General features: G+C 51.4%; 3 protein-coding genes across 7 annotated transcripts; 1 reads left to right on the top strand and 2 right to left on the bottom strand.

The window, feature by feature from the left end:
* Positions 1-284: 284 nt before the first annotated feature.
* NFKBID (NFKB inhibitor delta) lies at positions 285-7,091 on the bottom strand. Of its 3 annotated transcripts, XM_008712227.2 has the most exons (12): positions 6,799-6,938; positions 6,002-6,102; positions 5,747-5,807; positions 5,084-5,301; positions 4,659-4,849; positions 4,468-4,573; positions 4,207-4,353; positions 4,040-4,091; positions 3,809-3,957; positions 2,075-2,191; positions 1,571-1,735; positions 285-944 (listed from the first exon to the last, which is right to left on the bottom strand). In XM_008712227.2, exons 4-12 carry the CDS (start codon positions 5,087-5,089, stop codon positions 891-893), a joined length of 987 nt encoding a protein of 328 aa, XP_008710449.2. In that variant the 5' UTR covers positions 5,090-5,301; positions 5,747-5,807; positions 6,002-6,102; positions 6,799-6,938; the 3' UTR covers positions 285-890. The 3 variants fall into 3 exon arrangements, with proteins under 3 accessions (XP_008710449.2, XP_040488775.1, XP_040488774.1); XM_040632841.1 differs by having other exon boundaries at positions 5,747-6,102; positions 6,799-7,091; XM_040632840.1 differs by lacking the exon at positions 6,799-6,938 and having other exon boundaries at positions 5,747-6,790.
* Positions 7,092-7,587: 496 nt separating this feature from the next.
* On the top strand, positions 7,588-10,226 carry HCST (hematopoietic cell signal transducer). Of its 2 annotated transcripts, none has more exons than XM_040632898.1 (5): positions 7,588-7,766; positions 8,773-8,868; positions 9,228-9,251; positions 9,717-9,848; positions 10,079-10,226. In XM_040632898.1, the coding sequence occupies exons 1-5, from the start codon at positions 7,610-7,612 to the stop codon at positions 10,114-10,116; spliced, it is 447 nt and encodes a 148-aa protein (XP_040488832.1). In that variant the 5' UTR covers positions 7,588-7,609; the 3' UTR covers positions 10,117-10,226. The 2 variants fall into 2 exon arrangements, with proteins under 2 accessions (XP_040488832.1, XP_008710375.1); XM_008712153.2 differs by having other exon boundaries at positions 7,595-7,766; positions 10,076-10,226.
* Positions 10,227-10,365: 139 nt separating this feature from the next.
* On the bottom strand, positions 10,366-13,363 carry LOC103682527 (transmembrane immune signaling adaptor TYROBP). 2 transcript variants are annotated; one of them, XM_008712155.2, is made up of 5 exons: positions 13,203-13,363; positions 12,790-12,816; positions 12,503-12,637; positions 12,286-12,329; positions 10,366-10,597 (listed from the first exon to the last, which is right to left on the bottom strand). In XM_008712155.2, exons 1-5 carry the CDS (start codon positions 13,261-13,263, stop codon positions 10,532-10,534), a joined length of 333 nt encoding a protein of 110 aa, XP_008710377.1. In that variant the 5' UTR covers positions 13,264-13,363; the 3' UTR covers positions 10,366-10,531. The 2 variants fall into 2 exon arrangements, with proteins under 2 accessions (XP_008710377.1, XP_008710376.1); XM_008712154.2 differs by having other exon boundaries at positions 12,286-12,332; positions 13,203-13,362.
* Positions 13,364-24,729: the final 11,366 nt, after the last annotated feature.

Raw genomic sequence — 24,729 nt, 5'->3', positions numbered from 1 at the left:
CTCAGTCTCTGCTTCGAGGGCTGTTAGATGGGAAGTGGCATAAACTTGTTGGCACTTAAGGCTACCAGGCTCATACCCAGGGTAGAGCAGGCACCAGCGGTCTCATGATGCCCACAGGCATTCAGACCACCAGGTGCTGATGGGGTGAAGGTGACAGGACGCAGACTTGGTACCCACAGTCTGCTACACACCCCACCCCACAGAGTCATCCAAACCTGCCTCCTCAGCCACGCGCCATGGCCGCTCCCCTACACCAATCCCCCCAGAGATTTAGACACTGACTGTATAGTCCAAACTGAGTTTAATAAGGAGTTTCAGATAGGGGAGGGATTCACTGGAAATGCGCAGATCTGGGACAGGGGTCCAGCTGAGTTCTGAATTAGAAAGCATAGGACCTAGGGGACTTGAATCTAGGAGAGTCCTTCCTATGTCTCAGGGGTAAGGACCTGAATGGTGTGGGTCCTGGGGAGGTTTGGGGGGTCATCTACTGGATAACACTGGGAGCTATTCTGGGGGTACCCCAAGTACTATGTAGGAAAATCACATCTGGGGTTCTAGGTGAGTTGAACTGGAGTTGAGTAGGGAAGGGGGTCCCAAAAGATCCCAATGGAGAAAGGGTTAGGGGTCTAGGGTGTTTCACAGAAACAATCAAGGGGCCTCGATTTCACAGAAATCATCAAGAGGGCTCCTTGTGGGTGGGGGAGGGGTATTACACAACCCCAAATATTGGGATTCGTTTACCCCCAGCAGCCATTTTGGGGTTTTAATGTAAGACCCCGCTGGCAGGACATTCCACATACATTATCATGGATTTGCAACATTAGCATACGCTGGCTGTCCCACAGGACGGTGGGGACTGGAAAAATCAGTCCAGGTTCTGGATTTGAGTCCTAAGAGGACAGGCCTGGGGGTGCCACACGGCTCCTCTTCAGTAACTGCCGGAGCTGCAGACAAGACCGGGGAGGAGAAGTTAGGGAGGCTGGAGAGAGAGGTCAGGGCCACAGACCCCGTGAAGTTGGAGGGGAAGGTGGAGAAGCAGAGAAGGATCGGTTGGGTTTGCAGGTCAGAGGTTCACAGTCAAGATGTGGAGTTAGGGATGATGGTTCACACACAAAAAAGGTTCAGGAGCCAGAACTGGGGATGAAGGGGAAGGCTGTTGCTGGGCGGGGGTTCCCACTTTGGGGTTAACATTGAGGACCAGGAATCGGAGGGTAGAGGCAAGGGGTCATAGGTCGCATTTAGGTCAGAAGTCCCACTTTGAGGTCAGAACTCAGGGCTGGGGTGAGGGGTTGGAGATCACACTTGGGAATCAAAGGTCACACCTTGAGGTCAGGATTTGGGGTTAGAAGTAGAGGTCAGGGTTGAAGTAGAGGTTAGGAGGAGTCACCAATATCAGGTCAGAAATCAAACACTGGGGTTAGAGGTCACATTTTCAAGTCAGGTTTGGATAGGGATCAAGGTCACCTTCCGAGAGTAAAAGTCACCCCCTAAAGTCACGAATGGGTAGGGTCAGGGGCTCTCCCTGTTAGGTCAGAGGCCACTCTGCAGTCAGGGTGGACTCAGCGCTCACCCCCTCAGGGCCCGGCCCAGGCCGCAGCAGGTGGACAGGCTGCTCATTCTCCAGGTTTCGCAGTGTCGGATCCGCCCCAGCTGCCAGCAGGCGCCGCACGATAGACTCCTGGGGCGGCCCAGGGGGCAGGGCAGCCGCCATGTGGAGGGCTGTGTTCCCATGGGCCTGGGGACAGTGCGGGGAGGGCTGATGAGGATTCAGACTCAGCTGGCCTGGGCCCTCAACGGTACACTTCACAGTCTCCAACACCCAAATCCCACACTCCTGCCTGCACAGCCGCATCCCACTTGCCCCTGCTCACACCCAGAATCCCCTCCGCAGTCACATTCCACGCACCCCTCTATGTCCCGTACATTCCCGCAATCTACGTCCACATCCTATACGGTCCCCACCTGTGTTCTGTACATTGTCCCTGCCACAGCCACAGCCCACAGGCCTCCCAACATCCCCCTGCCCTTCACCTTCACATCCTACACAATCGCACATTCCAACCTAGGCCCCCACCTTCATGTTGACAAAGGCCCGCAAGTCTCCCCGGGGCAGCTCAAGCAGCAGCTGAACCAGGGCAGGATTGGCGGCCTGCACAGCCAGATGCAGAACTGTCTTATTGCTCTTGATCTCCTGTAGAGAAGGCAACGGCGGAAGTCAGGCCAGTCCTCACACCCAGGGCCCCTCCCACAGAACCCAAGAGCCTTTAGACGCCTTGTCTCTCCTTTGCAAGCACCCACGGGTGCCTTACACCATTATCTATGTTGTGCACTATACAAGAGTACCACATTTAAGGGGGTGCCATTCACGTCATAGGCATCACAGAACTATGTTTACTACGACAATTTTCCAGCCCGAGTGTCTTTGAGAAAAAGGCTCTGATCCTCCAAAGGAGCTCTGGGCTAGCAGCTGCCCTGGCCACCCCACATTCTGTTAGGCATGGTAAAACGCACCCATCCCACACGGACTGTACTTTATCTCTAAGGATGGGACTTGAGCAGCATTAATCAGGGGACTAAACTAAGCCTATATGCACTTCCATTCTGAGCTGTTCTCTTCACATTTTGGAGAAAATAAACACATTTTCCACAATGAAACTTTATTATGTGCCTGTAAAGAGTTTGTAATGATAACGGATATTAGAAATACGATGTGTTTATACAAGGCTAAACAACCTAGTTGGCTCACCAAATAAATCATGGAGAGGAGACAAGGAGACGGGAGGGGGAAGCTCTAAATTAAGAGCAACTTTCTTTCTTTCTTTTTCTTTCTTTCTTTTTTTTAAAGATTTTATTTATTCATTTGAGAGAGAGAGACAGCCAGTGAGAGAGGGAACACAAGCAGGGGAGTGGGAGAGGAAGAAGCAGGCTTCCAGTGGAGAAGCCTGATGTGGGGCTCGATCCCATAACGCCGGGATCACGCCCTGAGCCGAAGGCAGACGCTTAACCGCTGTGCCACCCAGGCGCCCCTAAGAGCAACCTTCAAAGTCTTATAATGGCAATAGGTTTTTTTAATGAAAAAACAACGTATATCACTTTAGAGTCAATCAGAAATTTGAACACAGCCAGGATATTTGATATTATGAGATTAATTTTTTTAAGGTACAATGATAGTATTGAGGTTAAAAGAGTTTTTAACTTTAAAGACACAAATTTTTGTGGATGAAAATACATGCTTGGGTTTGCTTTAAAATGCTATAGGAAAGTCGAGGAATTGATGGGGCAGGACTGGGTACAAGTTGCTGATTGCTGACGTTGGGTACGGGGAGGTCGCTACACTATTTTCTGTATTTTATCTGTGTTCAAAATTCTTTAACTAAAAAACAAAACAAAACGGTAAGTGGATGTTTAATTCTCTCAGCCTGCCCATGAAGGGCTGGAGTCTGGCGTGAAGTCACCTGATTCTAATCCCCTCTCTGACACTTACAGGGTGTAAGATTTTTGACTCCTGTGCCTCAGTTTCTTTTATCAGTAAAGCAGGAAAAGTAATAACAGTGCCCATGTCAAAGGCGGTTGGTGAGGATTCGATTAGCTCATCCGTGACACCTGGTGCTCGTTGAATAGGAAGTGGTTGATAAATACAAGCTAGGATCAGTAATCTTATTCTCTGGGGCATAGAAAAACGAAGCCACGTGCTCAAGTTCACACGGCTGGCAAAAGGCAAAGTCAGCGTTTGTCTGAAGCCGCCAGACATCCAGGTGACCCATCCCACACACCCTCCCAGGGGCCGGCTGCCCACTGCCCAGCTCACCTGGCTGGTGTGATCAGCACCCATGTGCAGCAACATCTGGACACAAGCCAGCCCGTCTCGGGCCTGGGTACTCAGCACCCGGGAACATAGGTCAGGTGGGTGCATAGCAACGTTGAGGGCCAGGATGGCTGTGTGGAGAGGGGTGAGGCCTGCAGGGTGGAGACGATGAGGGCTCTGCATCCGGAGCGCCCACCCCACCCAAGCCCCACCTGCCACACCCACCCAACTTACCCTCAAAGTCTCTGGCTTCCAGGTCAACCTGAACCCCCGAGTTAATCACAGCCTGAGAAGGAGAAGGCGGAGTGCTAGATTAGAGTCTCCCCAGGCCTCCTAGCCCTGGAAGCCAGGATCTGAGCGACCAGTCCATCCCATTCACCCCACCGGGCAGCTGGCCATACCGAGAGCACTCCTGGGAGCCCATAGGTTGCAGCCACGTGCAAGACAGAACGTCCCTGATGATCAGCGGCATTGGGCTCCGCTCCGAGCTTCAGCAGATCCTCCACAATCAGGGGCTGGTTGGCGGCGGCGGCCACCAGGAGAGGGGTCTGCAGGAGATAAGGAGGTCAGTCTGGGCCCCCAGTCTCCTCCCTGAAAACCAAGAATCCAGGCTCCCAGACCATCTCCCTTCAAATCCAGGAGTCCAGGCCCCTGGCCCTCACCTTGCCCTTATGCTCACGAATGTCCAGATGTCTGTACACTTGGAGCATCTCAGCTGCGGCGTACGCTGCCCAGCGCAGCCCCCGAGCCGCAAACAGGTGCAGGAGCCTGAGGACAGGTGGGGGCAAGCAGTGAGCACAGCACCCACCCCAGCTAAGCCAGGAACAGGCAGACTGCAATCCCCTATACTCACGTGTCTCCCTCCTCATCCTGGGCCAGCAGCTGTTGTGGCCCCAAAGCCAGCATGTGAGCACGGGCTGTGTCCAGGGATGGTCCGGTGGGCACAGGGGGCAACTGTGGGGGTCCTAAGGGGAGTCCAGAACCTCTCCAGGATCCTGCCTGTGGCAGGGAAGGTTCTGCATAAAGCCGGGTATCCAGGGGGTCCTAAAGGATACATGCGGTGGGCAGAGCCAGTCAGCTAAGAATTCCCTCTTCCAAACATATACACGTACATGGACAGAGTGCCAGGGAGAGTGGCTGGGTGCCCCATCTATACCAAGTGACCCTGGACCTTGGGGCCTCAATTTTGCCCATCTGAAGAATGGGATCTTAATCTAGCATGAGGGCAACTGGGAATTTTGGGGCCCTTCAGCATCCTGTTCCCGCTCTATATCTCACCTCCATCCCCACAGAAAATGGACACTGCCGCCCTGGGTCGGAGGGTGGGTAGAAGTCAGGAGTCGGGAAGCCTTCAGCAGCAGTAGGAGGGTAAGAGTAGGGGCTGTCTGTGTAGGCAGCATGCGTGTTGGGGTCCCAGTCTGGAAAGCCTGTGGTGGGAGCCAGGCTGCCAAGTCCAGAACCCACAGTCTCTTGGTGTACTGGGAAGCGAGAATGGCCTGTGAGAGGAGGAACAGGGGCAGGCCTGGTTATGAGAGCCGGGCAAATCACGACCAAGGCTGGAGGGCGGGTGTGAGGGCCCTGAATCTCCCGAGGTACTGAGAGCTAGTACCTGTGGGACACTAAAGGGCTGGGACCCAGAAGCCAGGACACCAAGGGATTGAAAGCTTGGACTTCTGGGACCTGGACTCCAGGGACACTGAGGGTTGAGGGCCTAGACATGGGGAGCAACAAAAAGCTGGGAGCCTGAGCCCCTGGAACACGGAAGGACTGTGTACATACACCCATGGGCTCCAGAGAATCTGGGAGATCAACTGCTACTGGGTCCCAGCAAGAAAGACGGTCTGACTCCTAAGTTCCCCGGGTTCTAAGATTTGGGGTGTCTGAGTCCCTGAAGAAAGCTGGGGCTGGAGCTGAGGGAACCAGATGAGTTTGCAGACTTACCGGCCTCACTCTCATTCACAGATGGAGTCAGGGACTGGGCCAGGGGAGGTGGAAACTGTCCCTGTAGAGAGATAAACAAAAACAGGAACACGGGGGAATTTATCTGAGAGATCCCTCGCATCCATTCCCCACCCACAGCGCATCTAAGTCAGGACTACACCTCTCATCTGTTCCAAGGGCCCATCAGCCATCAAGCCTCTCCCCAACAGGACGTGGCTTCACGAATTACAGTTTATGGGGCTTCATGGATCTTACCGGTACTCCACCAGCGTCAGGCTGCTGCTGACGGCGCCTCTGCTCTTCCAGGAGCTTCTTCACGGTCTGTGATGGGCAGTGGCTGCGTTCACTCCGGCTCACTGAAGGAGGGGACAGGAAAAGGGGAGGGAAGCAATCAGAGGTCCTTAAGTCACCCAACTATGCGGGGGAGTGGATTCGGGCACCCTCCCTCACCCTCCTGCGCGGAAAAACTGGCACACTGACGCCGCCTGAGAACTCCAAAGCCAATCTTAGCTTTCAGGTGCAGCTTCCGCCTCCGCCGTTTCCTTCCCTTTGCTCCGCACTTTCCCCTCTGACCCAACTTTCCACCAGCGTCGTGGAAACTGAGGAAGGGGGAGGAGGGCGCTCCTTTGCTGCACCTCCCCCAACTTCCGTGAAAAATCCCAGCCCCCAGATCTCCCAGTCCGGAGGCCTTGGGGGTCGCTGGGAATCACTCCCTGGAGACGCACATCCAGGTTCCCAACATCTCTCCGCCCTAGAAGCTGACCTGACACACTTTCCTCAGGAAACCAGGCGTCCGAGTCCCCAGCCCCTCTCCCCAGGGAACCACGAATCAATAGCCCCCTAGCTCATCTGGGCTCCGGAAGTTCAGACCCTATCCCTCCTTCAGACCTAAGAGTCCAGGCCCCATTCTGCGGGAGTCCGAGAGCCTAGCACCCCTTTTCCCAGGACCCAGGAGTCCGGGCCCTCAGCCTCGCCCTGCCTTGCACCTGGGAGTCTCAGTTTCCAGAAGCCTGGTCCCTACCACCAAGGAAGTCTGGACCCTCAACCCTCACCCTTCCGAGCCCGGGTTCCGGCAGAGCAAGGGTTAAGCGGGGGAGGGCGAACTCGGAAACAGCCCAGACACGACGTGCTGACGTCACGGCGCACACGCAAGGGAATCTTCCATCCACCCCTTCCTCTCCCGGCGGCGCGCCGCAGGTGTCCCGCTCAGAGGCGGGGCGCGCGGCCAGGCGTGGAGCTCTCGGAATCCCCGCACGTGGGGAATTCCTGCTCTGCCCGGGGACCCGGGGTGGGTGGGGACTCGGGAATTCCCGGGGCCCGGGCAGGGTCAAGGCCAACGTGGACCCCTGCGGCCGGGCGCGGGACTTCACCCGCAGCGACTCGTGGCTGATTTTTAAGCAACCACCAGGATTCCGATTCCCCGGTCCCTTACCCCCCAGGACCCAGGAGCCCAGAATCCCAGCCGTTCCTCCATCACCACCCAGAAGTCCTGGCCTCCTGCCCCCTCCAAATACCGAGTACGCTCACTCTCAGCACCCAGGCTTGATGCTCCAGCTCCGTCTCTCAGGTTCGCAAGAGCAGGACTCCAGCCCTCGCTCTCTCAAGGGGCCGAGCGTGCCTCTCCTCCCCGCCCCCTCCATTACCTCGCGGATTCCGTGGCGCGGATTGCGGGCCCCCAGGGCCGCGGCCTCGGCGCTGCGCCAGCCTCGCACTTGCCCCGCGGAGCCGCCGCCGGGTCCCCGATCTAGAGTCAGTGCCCCGCGAGTTTTTAAACTGGGCTTCTGGCACCGCCCAGTCAAGGGCAGGGCCCCGCCCACAGGCCCGGGAGTCCCCGTGTCGCGCTTGAACAAGCCTGGTCTCTGAATGGGCGGGGCTGACATTAAGGGCGCGACTCCTGAGCCTCCCTGGAAAGAGGGAGCTGGGGGACCCCAACTTTGGTCTGAGAGAGAAACGGCCGGGGATAGCGGACACCCTAAGGAGGAGGGCAGTGGGGGCCTGGACTTCTGGGTCTCTGTCCAAGGTGGGCCGGAGGCTTTGATTTCTGGGGCCTGAGCTGGGAGGGGACAGTATTACTGAGTCCTGGGGTGAGAGGAGGCTGGGGTTCAGGACTTCCTGGTCCCAAGGGAGGGAAGTTCACGTCGGTGGGATCAAACTTCTCCCTCTTCCCCACATCACCTTCTTTTTCAGAGGTCAGTTCTCATTTATTCATTCATCATTAAGAATAATTTATTACCTTAAGGGAGGTACTTTGCTGGGTGCCTGGTATAGCTGTAGACTAAGCTGACAGGAATTCCCAGCCCTCAAGCCAACTTGACATTCCCAGGGGAGGCTCATTCTCAGTTCCCACATCTGTGGCCATGTTAATCATTTCTGCCAGCCTTTCAAGACTTCTGCTCTCCTGCTTCTCCTTCCTCACACGTTGTTCCTTCCTAGTTTCCCTGGCTCTTTCCACCTCTTCACCCATTCTTGGGGGCCAGGGGCACTCCTCTGTCTGAACTCACTTCCTTGGTGATCTCATCCAGTCCCGTGGCTTTAAATACCATCCATAAGCCATCAACCCGAAAATTTATATATCTCCAGGGAGATCTATCAGGCATTTCCAACTCAGTGTCCCCAGACCTTGGCAGTTTCCCCCTAAACCTGCTCCCCTCCTCTCCATGTCTGTCAAAGGATGCTCCGTCTTTTCAGTTGCTTCGTCCAGAAGGTCCAGAAGCTTTGGTCATCCTGAATCCCCCTCTCTCACACACACCCATACCTACACGATCAGCAGGTTGTGTTGGTTTCACCTCCAAAATCTCTCCAGAGCCTCCTCAATGCCCACAACCTGGTCCATCTGTCACCTCCCATCTGGACAATCATAGCAGCCTCCCTGGTCTCTGACCCTACATCCAGTTGATCCCCAAAGGCAGTCACAGGGACCCACCAATTCTCCCCCTCCCACACCATCACACAGGAAGCAGGTGACCTTGCCACCAGCAGGGTGACATCCGCTGTTGTTGCTTCTTCACTCCCCCATTGTTCCTCAGGACTTCTCTGGACCACAGCCTTTTGCCAGACCCCTTCTAGCCCCCAGCCCGCCATGGCCCCTTCAGGTGTCCTCCTGCTCCTGCTTGTGCTGCCAGGTGAAGCCAGTGGTTATGGGGGGTGGCGGGCAGAGCATTTATGAGAGGGGTGGCTTGGTGACATCTGAAGGGAGGAGAGCTAAGGGCAGGTCCTCCCAGGATCCCTTCCTTCCTGGGGATCCATTTTGGCTTCCGAGCCTGGTTCTTTGGGGGAGAGAAGCTGAGTCTGGAGTAGCTGCCTGTTAATCTCCCCTTCTCACTGCTGGGTCTGTCTCTACTTCTACTTTTGATTTTCTGTCTCTCTTGCCTCTTTCTCATTTGCGCTCTCTGGAGGTTACTTCTCAGGACATCACCTTTCCTTGCACCCTGTTTTGGGAACCACCTCTCCTTGCTAATCCACTTTCCCTCTCTTTTCACAGTGGCTGCAGCTCTGGTGACCCCAGGTGAGAAATTGGCACTCCTCCCCTTTTGCCATGGCTCTTGAGGTACTGCTTCTGCCCCTGAAGTGTGGCCTGAGGGTCCTGGAACACCCCCGGTGGCTCTCTAGGTCACCAGCTAATTTCTCACCCCCAAATGAGAGCCCCCAGGACATCTGCTGTCCTCTCTGGGTCCCCATCTCACTGCCCTCATCACCAAATTGAAGCCCCAGGGACTCGGCCACCCCCCAGCCTTCTTTGGGAGTACCCACTATGCCCAAAGCACCACGTATGTCCCTCTATGCTGGGACTCTCACCCTCCCACTTCTCTCCAGACCCCACCTCCCTTTTCATCCCCCAAGTCAACCTCAGGGAATCTCAGACATCCCCGCCTCCCCCCAGGGACTTCCTCTGCCCCAGACGCCCAAAGTGCAGCCCTGAGGGTCTGGAACCTCCCTCAACCGCCTTCTTGCCTCGGCCCCCACCCTCCAGGTTCCTGTTCCGGATGTGGGCCCCTCTCTCTGCCAGTGCTGGCAGGCCTCTTGGCCGCCGATGCGGTGGTGTCGCTACTCATTGTTGCAGTGGTGTTTGTGTGGGCTTGCCCACGCCGCAGGCCCATCCGAGGTGAGGGCAGAGACAGGGTGGGGCCCGGAGGGAGAGGAGTCCCTAGAGAGGGGGTCCCCAGGGAGGGGTCCCCCAGGGAAGCCCTGGAGGAGATGCTGGGGAAACCCTGGGGGCGGTGCAGGGGGGAACTCCGGAGGAAACCCCTGAGACAGGGGGTCCCCAGGAAGGTGGAGATGTGGGTGGGTGGTAGGTGGTCAGGCCTCATGCTTTCTCTCCCCCACCCCCAGAAGATGACAAAGTCTACATCAACATGCCTGGCAGGGGCTGACCCCCTTGTAAGTGAGACCTTTGACTTCTGACCCTCTCATCCCGCATGGTATGCGGCCACACAGGAAACGCACTCCCCACTTTGGGGTGGAATAAAACAATTGAACTCCCTCTGGTTCTAATTCTTCTTCAAAGAACCCCAGGGTCCCCAAAGCTTCCCTCCTATTTAGCTGTTTCTGGGTCCATGACCCCCTAGAACCCCACATATCCCTGCCCCCTCAGCTGAGAGATCTGGAATAACTCAACAGTGTTTTTGTATGCCATATTTATTTGGGGGCAATAGTGGAGAGCAGTCTGACCCCTCAGGGTGGGCATTCTGTGGATCTGTATCTTCGTGGGAGTAGGAATAGGGTGCTGGGTAGACATCAGGAATGACCGGATCCAGGCATCAGGTTGTTGACTGCTGTGGTTTGGGCTCATTTGTAATACGGCCTCTGTGTGTTGAGGTCACTATAGACATCTGACCTCTGACCTTGGAGCTCCTAATGGGAGGCACAGGGTGGGAACCATTAGTGGATGAGGTCCTCTGAATAAACTTAAAACAAAATTCAGCCTTCTCCCAGTGGCTTATAAGGCTCCCGGCAGCTTCTTTAACCTTTCTGCCATGGAAAAGATCTGGATTTTAATCAAGTGCATTTAGTGTTTCCCTGTCTCCTCTGCCTCATCATTACGCCCCAGCCTCAGGGCCTTTGCACAAGCTGTTCTTTCTGCCTGGAACATGCGCTTCCTAGATATTCCCGTGGATGGTTCTTTCTCCCTTCAAGTCGCAGCTCACGTCACTTCCTCAGAGAAGCATTTCTTGATTTTGCCATCTAACTTCTCCCCACCACACACACACTCCAGTCACTGTCACACCAGTTTTATTTCCTCATGATACTGCCCCAAATTATCTTATCTTTTAATTTGCTTCAGGTCCATCTCCCCAACTAGGATATGAGCTCTGTTGCTGTGAGGTGCTTGACAAATTCCACCAAAGGATGAATAAATTAGAATAATGCTTTGCCCTAAAATTTCATTGCCCCCAGTAACTGAAAATTTCCCTCATTCTTCTGGACCTCACAAAGCCAAACTCAAGATGCTTACACTTTACAAAGAGACTTTTTATCCACAAGTGAGGAAAAGCAAAGCCAGCTACAGATAAGTAAGAGACTTGACAGAACAAGGCTTAAAATTGCAGGGGGAGGCGTCTATGGCCGCAAGAGGCAGCCCTCAGACTGAATCCCTGAAATCATAAGCAAATGACTGGTCTGGGTGTGCACCCTTATGGGAAGGGATCTATTTGGCTTCCATTAGATTCTCACAGGAGCCCATGACCCCTAAAGGGTTGAGAAGGGCAATGACTGAGAGGCAAGCGATGGAAAGATGCATCTGTCTGAGCAGTGGTTTTGTGTCTGTTTTTTTTTTTTTAAGATAGAGAGTGCGCACGTGCACACGTGGGAGTGGGGAGATGGGGGGGTCTTTTTTTTTTTTTTTAGATTTATTTATTTGAGAGAGCACGAGCGCGGAGGGGGGCAGAGGGAGAGAGAGAGAGAGAGAATCCCAAGCAGACTACCCACTGAGCACAGAGCCAGACAGGGCTGGATCCCGCAACCCTGAGACCACGATATGAGCCAAAATCAAGAGTCAGATGCTTAACTGACTGAGCCACCCAGGTGCCCCTGGATGGTGGTTCTTAAGAAGGGTTTCAAGATACTTGTACCACCCCTAGATTATATGCACAATTTTGTAAATTCCGTGTGGATTTTTCTGAGGAGTCTCTAGCTTTCATCAGCTTCTCAAGGGGATACAGGATCTTCCCCCAAATTCTAAAACTCCTCTCTTCAGAGTTGCTGAATTAGGGCCGAATTATGTCGTCTGCCCTTCTGAGAGCTTCTCCCAGAAATCAACCTGTCCCGAACAATTCCATGCTTGCCTTCGCACTAAGGCCTACGTTTGCCCTTGTGCAAGTAAAGCCCTTCCTATGTTTTCTCACACATTCTAAGCTGAGCATAAGGTCATGATTGATCATTGAAAGCAGTTTTGGACAGATGCCCCATGAGTCTTTGAGGGTTTGAAATGTTGCTGAGAAAGTGGCTTTAGGGTCTAGGTTCTAGAAGGACTGGGGAAGTGTTTAGGACAGACACCCACAGGGTAGGAGTGAGATGTGAGGAAGAGAAGCTGGTTTTCTCACCTGATAAGGCGACTCTGTCTCAGTGATGCGCTGTTTCCTGGTCACTGCTGGGGGATGGGGAGTAGTGCAGAGCGCAGAGATAGTTAAGATGGTGAATTTGGAACATTTTGCTGCTGCAAAATCAGCCCCTCCATCACTGTCCCTTTGGATGATTGTGACCTGGGAGCCTACCCCTCCCTCAGAGAATCCCAGGCTACCCCCTGCCAGCCCCACTCACCCTCCACAGCCCCTCGCCCCCGAGGGAACAGCCGACCCAAGGAGTACACAGCCAAGGCGATGAGGAGGGTCAGGACCAGGTCCCCCAGCACGATCCCCGCCAGCACACCAGGACTTACCACGGAGCAGTTGCATCCTGAGAATGGGGCATAGGAGTTGGGAGTGGTCAGTGGGAGTTGGGAACTGGGAAGAGATGTCAGCAGGGGAAGGTTTGGAGAGACTGGGGAACAGACAGAGATGGGGAGGTCTTTGGGAGGTAGGGAGGAGGACGGCAGAGTCTAGGCCTACCGTTCTGTGCCTGGACAGGGCTGAAACCTGAGGAGAGAAAAAGAAGGTAAATTGAAGCATGGGGCTGTGACTGGAGGGTGGGCACAGAACCTGAGGAGGGTGGGTCCTGATAGCCAGGAGATAAGAGTGGAAAGTGATGTCTGGTGGGACCTGTGGGCCAGCGTCAAGGTCACTGGCCAGCGTTACTTCTACCCCGAACTGTCCTGTTGCAACACCCGCAGAGTCCCCTCCCCCTGCTGCCACCAGAGGCCACATCTTGGGGTCTCAGGCTCTGGGAGACAGCCATAAGTTTTGGGGGCCTGGGGATCTGCTTTCCCCCACCTCCCTTTTGGTTCTCTTTCTATCCCGCTCCCTGCTCTGCCCCAAGCCGAGCCCAGGGACTCAGGAGGCAGCTATAGAAGCCCCCAACTCACCACCCACTGTCAGAAGGAGAGGCAGGAACAGGAGCCTGTTGGAAGGTCCAAGGACCCCCATGACGCAGGCGACGCTGCTGGACACCGGAGTCCAAGGGCCGGTGGGATGTGGTGTAGTAGCGTCCAACCAAGTGAAGGAGGAAGTCTGAGGTGGGCGGTGGCAGGAGGGAGGAGGGGACAGTACAGGAGGAGGGCCGGAGACAGATAATGCCAGGAAGAATCCGGCCTAGACACCCCCGGGGACCATGCTGTAGCCCCTAAGCACTGAACATAAAAGCAAAAAGGGTACATATGCCCACCCACCCCCGATCAGGGGTCAGCCATCCTTGTACCAGGAAGAGTCAGTGGCTCTGACTGAAGCCAGCTTTGCCTCTTCCTGGCTGGGCAACCTGAAGCAAGTCATTCAACCTCTCCGGGCCTCGGTTTCCTTATCTGTAAAATGAAGAGTAAAATAGTGCCTATTTTGTAGGGGTTTGTGGGGAGCAAATGGATGAATGTCTCTAGAACAGGGTCCGAAACTTGTCAGCTTTTTATAAGCACCAGCTATAATCATTTGATAATCCGAACTTTGTGATGTTGGGGCACCAGGGTGGCTCAGTCAGTTAAGCATCTGCCTTCAGCTCAGGTCATGATCCTGGTGTCCTGGGATCGAGCCCTGCATCGGGCTCCCTGCTCGGCAGAAAGCCCTGCTTCTCCCTCTCCCACTCCCTTTGATTGTGTTCCCTCTCTCGCTGTCTCTCTCTCTCAAATAAATAAATAAAATCTTTAAAAAAAAAGAACTTTGTGATGTTTATAGGAAATTAAAAGAGAGCCATCAGGATATGGGCACTAATGAGCTGCAGGCATTCTGTCCTAAGGCGTTAACTCTTTTAACCCCCACAACACCCATCTGAGGTAGATGCTCTCGTCATCCCCATTGTACAGAAAGGTACAGACACTTGGGGCGCCTGGGTGGCACAGCGGTTAAGCGTCTGCCTTCGGCTCAGGGCGTGATCCCGGCGTTATGGGATCGAGCCCCACATCAGGCTCTTCCGCTGGGAGCCTGCTTCTTCCTCTCCCACTCCCCCTGCTTGTGTTCCCTCTCTCGCTGGCTGTCTCTATCTCTGTCGAATAAATAAATAAAATCTTTTAAAAAAAAAAAAGGTCCAGACACTTGCCCAAGGTCACACAGCAAATAAAGTTGGTAAGGAAACAGGACCCAAGGACGGATATTTGACCCTTAGGGAGAAAGAAAAAGAACCAAGATGAAAGATAGGGAAGGAGAAAGGAGTGGCGAGTCCAAGAAAAAGAGGGATAGACAGTGACACAGATACGCACAGCACAGACACAAGATTGGGGGTTTGGGGTGAGGCAAGTGGGGGACAGGGAGCTGACCACTGGGCTGGGCTGCCCTGCACCACCAAATGAGGAAGTAGCTGGAAGTGAGGACAGAGGGAAGGCACCCAGGAGGAGACAGGGACTTCTAGTCCCCCCACAGAAGCCTGAGCTGGGGCTGGCTAGGAGGAACCTGAGGTTAGGGCGTTGGGGGGATGGGCCCACGGCAGGAAGCCCCCCTCCCCCATCTAGGCGTCACACCCCACAGCTCCCTGGGCTTGGTCTCAGGAGAGAAAAGGGGAAACTGGATGCCGGTCATGGGACAGACTCTGAGTGGCCCTTCATGGTGGGGGATTTGGAAGCCAGAGGAGGGTCAGGGCCCAGGAGGAGGTAGCACTGGCCGCCAACAGCCGCCATCATCCAGGCCTGGCCACGTGCAGTCGCTAAACACCCCACCACTACCGCCACCAGGCCTGCAGTGAGCGCAGAGAGAACGGGCCCCCAAGACCCCACAAGCCGCACCCAGGCCTCAAGGTGGCTGAAGCTGAGTGAGCCACGGGCAGTCAGAGAGCAAGGGAAGCTCTGAGACTTGGGGTCTTGATCTGACTCCAGTGCTGGGTGCTCGGTGCTCTTGGGCTCCCTCTGGCCAGGCAGGGGGCGCACACTGTGGGGGGCAGCGCTGCTGTGGTCCAGTTTTATTGCGAGTGTTACATGAGGTCTGTCAGAGTAATGTCTGCCTGGCACGTTGCAACTGCTCAGTGAATCTTAATCCTCATTACTGTTACTGTTATTAGTACTTCAAGTCTCCAGTTCGGGGCTCTCCTTGATAAAAATCCTCCCTCAACCCCTCAGACTCAGCCTCCCAGTCTGGTGCTCCCAACTCCAGCCGGGCTGGAGCTGTCCCCAAAAATTCAGCCTCACAGCCAGCACAATTGCGCACCGACCAATCAAGCAGCTGTGGCCATAGGGCCGGCTCTGAGTCCTGGAGCCTCTCTTTTAGTAGCCGAGATGTGGGGAAGTCCAAGGTATCCCAAGGGAACAGACTGGGGTGGTGGCGGATATCTGTGGGAGGTGGGGTAGGGGTTCTTTACCAACCAAAAATGAAGTATTTAAATATTTTAGCAACTGGTATGACTGTACTGGTATAGACCACAGAATGTTGGCCTGGGCTGGTCGGCCTGGGCTCTCCAAGGGTGGATGGGCCATTGGGTGAAAGAAGGCTGAGACGGAGGGCACCCAACTGACTGGGAGCCACCCCTCACCCAGGGCCAGACTCCAGGAAGTAGGGCTGCTTCACCTCCCATGAGATCTGTAAGTGTCTCAATCTCTCCTGGCAAGCAGCCCAAGAGTTGGGCAAGGCCCAAGCTGACTTTGCCAGAAAGCAGGCAATGTGCTGAGCCTGTGATGAGCTTGTCTCTGTAGAAGCTACACCCCCTGACTGCTTCTACTTTTGCCCCTACAGCCCACCCTCCCCACGGTAGCCAGAGGAGGCTTTTTGAAAAGTCAGAGAACCAATTTTGTAAGTGGCCCAAAAATGTGGACGGATAACGTCACAAAAGGAGACACGAATGGCCAATACGCATGTGCAAAAGCTTTCAGCATCATTAGTCATTAGGGAAATACGGATTAAAACCACAATGAAATATGACTACACACCCACTGGAATGAGTAAAATTAAAAAGACTGACCCTCTCAAGTGTCAACAGGGACATGGAGAGATTGCGAACCTCACACTGCTAGTGGGAATGAAAAACAGAACCACCGCTCTGGGAGAGAGTGTCTGGTAAAGGTAAGTATGCACCTATGCAGAGATCCAGCCATTCCACGGAAGCAGGCATCTACCCAAGAGACATAAACACATATATTTGCATAAATACCTGCCCATTTTTCTGTCTTCCCCTCCTACCCCTCTTTCCCTTGCTTCCCCTACTCCAGCTATACTGGCCTTCTTGTTGTTTCTTGTTTAAGTCAAGTTCATTCTTACCCCAGGGCCTTTGTACCTGCTGCTCCCCCGCCTATGATGCGTTCCCCAAAGTTCATGCAGAACTGGCCCCTTCTCACCCTCCAGATCTCAGCTCAAATGTCATGCCCTCACAGAGGCCTCTTCTGAAACCACCACTGCTCAAGTCACCTCCCACCACCAATTTCATTTTCTTCCTGTATTTATCATACCTGAAATTCTCTGGATTGTGTAGTCCCATTTTTACTGTCTGCTACTTCCTCTAGAATGGAAACTCCATGAGAACAGGAACCTTTCTGCCTCGTTCACTGTTATATCCCCAGCACATATAGCAGCTGCTTAGTAAATACTCTTTCAATATTGCACTAAATGGCCACCAGTAACAGGTTGGTTGAAACATAGCTCTTGATCTCTGCAGAGGTCTAAGGGTATCCCAGACATGCCCACTACTTCTTCTTGAATTAGTCACTTGGCAGATAAGAATGCTAGTGTCCGCCAATATCCTCCAGCTCCTTTTTCCAAGAAATTTTTAGCAGGGCCTCTGCCCACCAAACTAAAGACTGTATTTTCTGGCCTTGTTTGTGCTTAAAGTGGCCATAGAACTTCATTCTGGCTGATGCAGAGTGTGGGAAGTAAATGAGCAATTTAGAAGTCCTAGCCTTCGTGGAGGGATGCACTCTACTCCTCTTGCTGATTTTCTCATTTGCTGGAATTTGAATGTGGGAATCTTGGAACAAGTGGGTGAGGGCAACATCATCAAAATGAACGAGTGGAAAGACAGAAGAAGGCTCAGTTCCCATCATCTTGAGGAAACCAAACCAACCCTGGACTGTTAGGTGACCGAGAAACGTCTGCCTTGTTCAAAGACAGTCATTAGTAGGTAGTCTCCAAAGATGGTCACCAAGAATTTCTTCCTCCCAGTATGCATCCCTCTCATCAAGAGGCAGAGAGTCCATTTTCCCTGCCCTTGCATCTGAGCTGACCTTATGACTTGCTTTGACAAAGAATGTGGTGGAAGGGGTGCTGTTCCAGTTCTGAGCGTAGATCTTCAGAAGTCTGATAGCTTCTGGTTTTGCTGTCTTAGAATCCAGTTGCCATGCTGTAAGGAAGTCCAAGCTCCCTTCCTGGAGAGTGAGGCCATACAAAGAGGCCCTAGAGGATGAGATAGCATGTGCAAAAAGTCCATGTGGAGGAAAACCAAGGCACCCCAGCCAACAGCAAGTGCCAAGGCCTCAGGCAGATTAAAGAAGTCATCTGGATCTTTCCTGCCATGTCAGCCACCAGCCAAATGCAGCCACTTGAATGACCCCAGGTAACACCATGTGGAACAGAACCATTCAGCCAGCTCAAAGAATGATGAGAAAAAATAAATTGTTGTTGTTTTAAGCCATTACATTTTTGGATAGTCTGTTACAAAACAATGGTAGATTGAATTTTTAAAAAATTTTTTAAAGATTTTATTTATTTATTTGACAGAGAGAAAGACAGCCAGTGAGAGAGGGAACACAAGCAGGGGGAGTGGGAGAGGAAGAAGCAGGCTCCCAGAGGAGCATGGAGCCCGATGCAGGGCTCGATCCCAGGACCCCGGGATCACGCCCTGAGCCGAAGGCAGACGCTTAAGGACTGAGCCACCCAGGCACCCCTGAATTTTTTTTAATTTTTAAAAAGATTTTATTTATTTATATGAGAGAGAGAGCATGAGCATGAGCAGGGGGAGAGGGAGAAACAGACTACCCACTGACAGGGGAACCTGACTCAGGGCTCAATCGCAAGATCCCAAGATCATGACCTGAGACGAAATCAAGAGTCGGTTGTTTAACCAACTGAGCCACCCTGCACCCCAGAGCAATAGACAATGGAAACACTGTTATTTTGGGGACTTTGTTACTACAGCCAATTCTGTATTCTACTGGACATAGTTTCAAATGCCCGGCTTGAACTAGCTGAGATTAGAAGATGAAGTTTGTGAAGATTTGGAGGTTAATGCACACGTGCTCTAAGGGAAAGCTGAGCACCCAACTATCTGAGGAAAGGGGATGACGGAACTTTGGACAGATCCAGACTGACTCGGAGACTCTTCATCTCTTGCTTTTGCTTCTCGCTGGACCAGTTTTGTTCAGCCTCTCTGTTCCTTATGGTACTGTGGAGTTTCTACCATCAATAGCTCACTCTTGCTGAGCCCATGATTTAAAAAAGAAAAAAGGGGCGCCTGGGTGGCTCAGTCGCTTAAGTGTCTGACTTGGCTGAGGTCATGATCTCGGGGTCCTGGGATGGAGCCCCGGGGCAGGATCCCAGCTCAGTGGGGAGTCTGCTTCTCCCTCTCCCTTTGCCCCTCCCCCCCCATGCGTGCTCGCTCTCTCTCAAATAAATAAATAAATAAATAAATAAATAAATAAATAAAATCTTCTAAAAAAAAAAAAGAAAAGAATCCTGGGAAAGGGCTAAGATTGGCTCAGCACGAATTCCCAGCCCACCCCCAAACCAATCACCTGTGGCTGGGGCCGGGGGCGAAGTCTGTAAGAAAATGGCAGGATCCATAAGAACTCTGGTTTGGAGAGGGAAGGAGGAACAGTCTTGTTCCTGGACTGAAGCAGCATGTAGGGGATGCCATTGGCGCCTGAACAATAGTTCCTCAGCATGCACCATTTCTGGGCACACTACCCAGCTTACAACTGTCTGCACTGTGACTGTCTTAGGGCTCTTTCTGCAAGTTAGAGCTACCTACACCCACCTCCTGGCTCTGGTCACTAAACCAAGGTTACACCTGACCCAGATGTAGCAGTCATGGTTCTTCATTGCATAGAGTAGAAGCCACTAACTAGTTTAAACAGCAAAGGGGATGTGTTCAAGAATGTTAGGGACACCACCGAATCTCTAGGAGGGCCAGAGATCAGTCCTGGGGCTACATAAGTCCTAATACCACCCAGGATTTTCAGCTGCTATTCACACTGGGGAATTGATTTTCCAGGTTGCCTCCTTCTTCTCCTCACTCTTTCAGATAAAATTCTGATGCGAATACCAAAATATTTACAGATAAAATATTATGCTACATAACCACACAGGGGAGGAGAATGAGTGGGAAAGCATGGGCTGTAGTTGGATGGTTGTCGGGGGTAGATAGACTGTTGAGGGCTCCTGTTATTCTTTTGTGTTTCATCTTTTCAAAATTCTCTAAATTAAAAATTTCCTGAGGGACACCTGGGTGGCTCAGTAGGTTAAGCGTCTGCCTTTAGCTCAGGTCATGATCCCAGGGTCCTGGGATCAAGCCCCACATCCGGCTCCCTGCTCAGCAGGGTGTTTGCTTCTCTCTCTCACTCTCCCTCGGTGCTCTCTCTTTCTCAAATAAATAATAAATAAAATCTTCTTTTTTTTTTTTTTTAAGATTTTATTTTATTTATTTAACAGAGATAGAGAGCCAGCGAGAGAGGGAACACAAGCAGGGGGAGTGGGAGAGGGAGAAGCAGGCTCATAGCAGAGGAGCCTGACATGGGGCTCGATCCCACAACGCCAGGATCACGCCCTGAGCCGAAGGCAGGCGCTTAACCGCTGTGCCACCCAGGCGCCCCTAAATAAAATCTTCTTTAAAAAAATGGTGGGGGCGCCTGGGTGGCTCAGTAGGTTGAATGTCTGCCTTCAGCTCAGGGCATGATCTCGGGGTCCTGGGATCAAGCCCCACACCGGGCTCTCTGCTCTATGGGGAGTCTGCTTCTCCTTCTCCATCTCTCTCTCTGTTCTCTCTCTCTTTCAAATAAATAAATAAAAATTGGGGAAAAAAAAGAATTCTCTTTTTTCTTGTGAAGATTACATGACTGTATGCACTTGTCAAAACTCATAAAACAATATAGTAAAAGGATGTATTTTACTCTATGTAAATTCTACCTGAATAAAAAATTGTTTTAAAGAGATGAAAATTCTAAGCACCAAAGGAACTGGTAAAGAGGTTTCACGATGTCTTTGTTTCCTACCAGTTGCAATGTTGACAACTAAACAGATGTTTCCCACTTGGACTTGTGGGAAAATGCTAGCAAATGCTGACTTGCAAGGTGAGTGAAGCAGGATGCCAGTGATCGCAAACATTGTTTTCTCCCCTTCTATTAAAATAGAATTTGTAATTGGGCTTCTGGTGTCCTGGCCAAGACTATGTTTCTCAGCCTCTTTGGAGCCAGGTGAGGCCTTGTAGCTGTCTTCTGGCCAATGGAACGTGGGATGAAACAACTTCCAGGTCGTGTCCCTAAAGGCAAAGATGTGTCCTCCCTTTCTCTGTGGCAAGAATGTGACCCCGACACTAGGAGTGGACAGACATCCTAGACCTTTTATTTGTGAAATGAAGGCCTTTAAAATATAATTAAAGCAATGTTCCATAGATTTATCAATTGTGGTTCATCCACATCATAAATGCAGTCATTATAAATGAATTAGAATTCTTCAAGCTGATTTGCAGGGATTTTAACTGAAAAAAGTAAGGTAGAGAGACATGAATATAGTATGATGCCAAACAGTGACCAGAAGAATCCCTTGTAGATATGGGTATATATGTTTGCATATCGAGAGGTGGTGAATAAAACTGTGGAAGGAGTCACAGCAGGCTGCCACCATTGGTCATATTGGTGACCTGGGTCAGGATAGGAGATCGGGGAGGGTAAGAGCAAAACAGGGTTGCAATGAAAGAAATATATAACAATAATGTGTATAACAAGACGCCTTTTATATCAAATTATACACGTAAAACTGTGTCTATCTGCACAGCAAAAACTGAATGACATTCAAGAGAATATCAACAGTGGTATCTCTGGGTGGTGAGATTTCGGTTATTTATATTTTCTTTATTTTTGAAATTCGTGTTTTTACGGGGAGTATTTTTAACTTATATAATCATTAAAAATAAAAATATTTTAATTTCAGAAAACACAACAAATACATAAAGGCAAATTTGTTGGGGGGGGGGGGACAGGACTTCTGCAGCCAGTAATGGTGGTCTAAGAAATCAGAAATCACCCTCCCCTGAGGAACAAATGAAAATACAAGATGAAATATATGGGGAAAATTACTCTAAGTAGCAAAGCACTAGTAAGAGGGTAAGGAAATACCACCCAAATCTAAAATAAAGCAAGAGGGGAGCCCAGAACTCAAATGCCTTCAGAACAAATACCTTCACATTGTTCTAAAGGCATTTTCTTATCCAGAAGGCAGTTTGGGACTAGAGAGGCAAGAATAAAGGCCCAGATCCACCTTGACCAGAGAGTCTGAACATCAGCTCTTCATCTTAAGCTGGGATCTGAACACCATCACACTCAAGGTAAAAGTGAACTTGAAATCATCTAACCTTCATATGAACTAACAGTTTCTCCTTGTACCTCCTAAGTCAGGTAAACCTAGGTCTTGTCCTGGATTAATGTCCCCTCCGGAGTAATGTACAACCACATTAGGTCTTCAGATTCTTCCTACAAATCTAAGACATCATGAATAAGAACCAACAGAATCAACAGAAATGAGAACATACACGCAAACACTTCAGATTTCTGACCATATCATATATGCAAATTTTCATCCTGCCCATTTTTGTAAATGATTTGTATGAAACTGGAACAAACAGCTATATTCTCTTCAACTGTTCATCTGTGACCTGACATTACTGTTAGACATCTGCTCTTTGCCCTGGAAAGTAAGCAAGGAGACAACCCTCACACTACAGAGGGCAAAATAAATTAGACATCAAAGCTAAGATTTCATTTCTCTGTTCACTATGCTAGGAAAGAGCTATGGGGGTGAGTCTCCATTTCCCCTTTCTTCCCACTACCTGGAATGTGGATGTGGTGGTAGCCATCTTGGGCCACGCAGGCCAGGGCATTCCCCAAGGGACGGCAAAGCCATAGGTTAAAGCAGCCTGGATCTCTGATACCATGAAGCCCTGAACTGTTTATACGTGGTCTATTGGTGAGAAAGAAATAAAAGTCTACTTTGTTTAAGCCACTGTTACATAGAGTTCTGTTCCGGGGTTCATATGCTACTAACCTATGTCCTATCTAAGCGCTCACTATACATGAGCAATTTCTCATGTTGCTAAAATCCCCTTAGAAATATCAGTCTTTATTGAGTTTGTAATATTATATCTTCTGAAGTTATTGAATTTTTTTTAAAGATTTTATTTATTTATTTAACAGAGATAGAGACAGCCAGCGAGAGAGGGAACACAAGCAGGGGGAGTGGGAGAGGAAGAAGCAGGCTCATAGCGGAGGAGCCTGATGTGGGGCTCGATCCCATAACGCCGGGATCACGCCCTGAGCCGAAGGCAGACGCTTAACCGCTGTGCCACCCAGGCGCCCCATGTAACACATTTTGGAATGTGGTAGCTATGAAAATAGAAAAGTTTTATTTATTTAGTTTTCTTGTTTATTGCCTGTCTCTCTCCACTAGGATATAAGCTCTATGAGGGCAGTTTTGTTCATCATTACATATCTATCACCCATCCAGGGCCTGGACAAATATGTGTTGAATAAATGACTATGTGCATGGGTGAATAAAAATTCAATAACTTCAGGGGTGCCTGGGTGGCACAGTCGTTAAGTGTCTGCCTTCAGCTCAGGGCGTGATCCCGGCATTATGGGATCGAGCCCCACATCAGGCTCCTCCGCTATGAGCCTGCTTCTTCCTCTCCCACTCCCCCTGCTTGTGTTCCCTCTCTCGCTGGCTGTCTCTATCTCTGTCGAATAAATAAATAAAATCTTTAAAAAAACAAAACAAAACAAAATGTGTGACAGAGCCTGGCTAATTTGTCACTAAAATGGCTTCCCTTTGCTCCTTTGTACACAGCTGCACCACATTTCCCATCGTCCCTTGCAGTCAGGTATGTGAGCAAACAGCACATGAGCAAATGTGTTGTGTTGGACCTCCAGGTGTGACTCTAAAAACCTTGTGGCCCTCACCTCTTTTAACATCTGCTGATAGAGAGGACTGGGGGCAGGGAGGGGCAAGCCAACTAAAGTTGCCCAGAGCCACCAGATGGAAGGAGTCTGAGTCCCCAGGTCACCCAGTTGCAGATCCACCCTACTGATTGCATTACACTGTGGTGTGAAGGAAATAGAGATTGTATCAAGCCACTGAAATTTGGGCATTCTTTGGTTAACAGTAGCTAGTAATTTACCTTACCCAATACACTCCATGGAGCAAAGACTCTGGAAGACTACAAAAATGGCTCCAATTTTTCACTTTCTCTGTCCCCCTGCCTTTTGCCATCTGACTTCCCAGCAACTTCCTTTAAAGGGTGGAGTCTATTCCCCCTCCCCCGCCCCTGAATCTGAGCAGGTATTGGGAACAGATGTGGTCAACAGAATGTGGAAGAAGAAAATGGTGTGATAGTTGCCAGCAACAGTTAACCGATATAGGCTCTCTGACCAAATAAATTCAGAAAAAAAAAATGCCCTGGATCTTTCAGGACACATGCTCTGGGAGAAGCCAGCCACCATGTAAGATCACCATGCTGGAGTGGCCTTGTGCATTTGCTCTGGTCAACAGCCCACTGACCGTTCATCTGACAGTTAGCAACATTGCCGGCTACGTGAGTGAGACACCTTAGCCACCCAGGCCAGTTGAGTTTTCAAATGACTCCAGCCCCACTCAGCATCTGACTTCAACCTTATGATGGACACAAAGTGAGCACAGCCCAGCCCAGCCCCACTGAGCCCTTCTTGAATAACTGATCCATCAAGTCAGAGGAAAAAGAAAATGGTCGTTTTAAGCTGCTTAATTTTCGGATAATTTGTTATGCAGCAAAATACCAGGGTTGCAAATTCTACCCTAACCCTCATCCTACAGCAGCCAGACATGTAATGTAAGCTGGGGGGCAGGGCCTGGTGTGGGACAACAGGGCATGGTGGGGACACGGATTTACCCAGAAACCCATGCCGTGCTGCTCTAGGCTGTATTGGCTAGGTTAGATCTGGTCCTCAGCCTCCCCCTTCTGCCTGCATCCCAGCCACAGTTCCCAGTCTCCCCCTTTATCTGGATTTATCTGGGGTTCTGCCAGTGGGAAGCAGTGTCAGGAGCCTGGAGAGGGGCAGCAAGAGACCATGGCAATTCATCCCTCTCCCCATGGTTTGTGCCTCCTCACAGTTCCAGCCAGCTCGACAATCCCACTGGGTCCTCCAGCTTCCTTTAGGTGACTTTCACTCTGGGCTCTGCTGATGCCACCTCTGCCCTTTGTTCCTCCAGCCTGGAGTGACAGTGGCTTCCCACTGCTGCTAATTTCTGATTGCT

Source organism: Ursus maritimus, unplaced genomic scaffold (genome assembly GCF_017311325.1).
Source record: "Ursus maritimus isolate PB19 unplaced genomic scaffold, ASM1731132v1 scaffold_19, whole genome shotgun sequence".
In the NCBI taxonomy this organism is placed as follows: domain Eukaryota; kingdom Metazoa; phylum Chordata; class Mammalia; order Carnivora; family Ursidae; genus Ursus; species Ursus maritimus.
This window is presented reverse-complemented; position numbering and strand designations above follow the sequence as displayed.

Coding starts and splice junctions, on each gene's coding strand:
- HCST (XM_008712153.2), top strand. CDS start 7,610: ATGGGCGGGGCTGACATTAAGGGCGCGACTCCTGAGCCTCCCTGGAAA. Junction 8,869..9,227: donor GCTCCTGCTTGTGCTGCCAG/GTGAAGCCAGTG, acceptor CTCTTTTCACAG/TGGCTGCAGCTCTGGTGACC. Junction 9,252..9,716: donor TGCAGCTCTGGTGACCCCAG/GTGAGAAATTGG, acceptor CCCACCCTCCAG/GTTCCTGTTCCGGATGTGGG.
- LOC103682527 (XM_008712154.2), bottom strand. CDS start 13,263: ATGGGGGTCCTTGGACCTTCCAACAGGCTCCTGTTCCTGCCTCTCCTT. Junction 12,817..13,202: donor TCTCCTTCTGACAGTGGGTG/GTGAGTTGGGGG, acceptor TTCTCTCCTCAG/GTTTCAGCCCTGTCCAGGCA. Junction 10,598..12,285: donor AGACAGAGTCGCCTTATCAG/GTGAGAAAACCA, acceptor GCCTCCCATTAG/GAGCTCCAAGGTCAGAGGTC.
- NFKBID (XM_040632841.1), bottom strand. CDS start 5,867: ATGCGAGGGATCTCTCAGATAAATTCCCCCGTGTTCCTGTTTTTGTTT. Junction 4,092..4,206: donor GGCTCCCAGGAGTGCTCTCG/GTATGGCCAGCT, acceptor TCTCCTTCTCAG/GCTGTGATTAACTCGGGGGT. Junction 3,958..4,039: donor GGAAGCCAGAGACTTTGAGG/GTAAGTTGGGTG, acceptor TCCACCCTGCAG/GCCTCACCCCTCTCCACACA.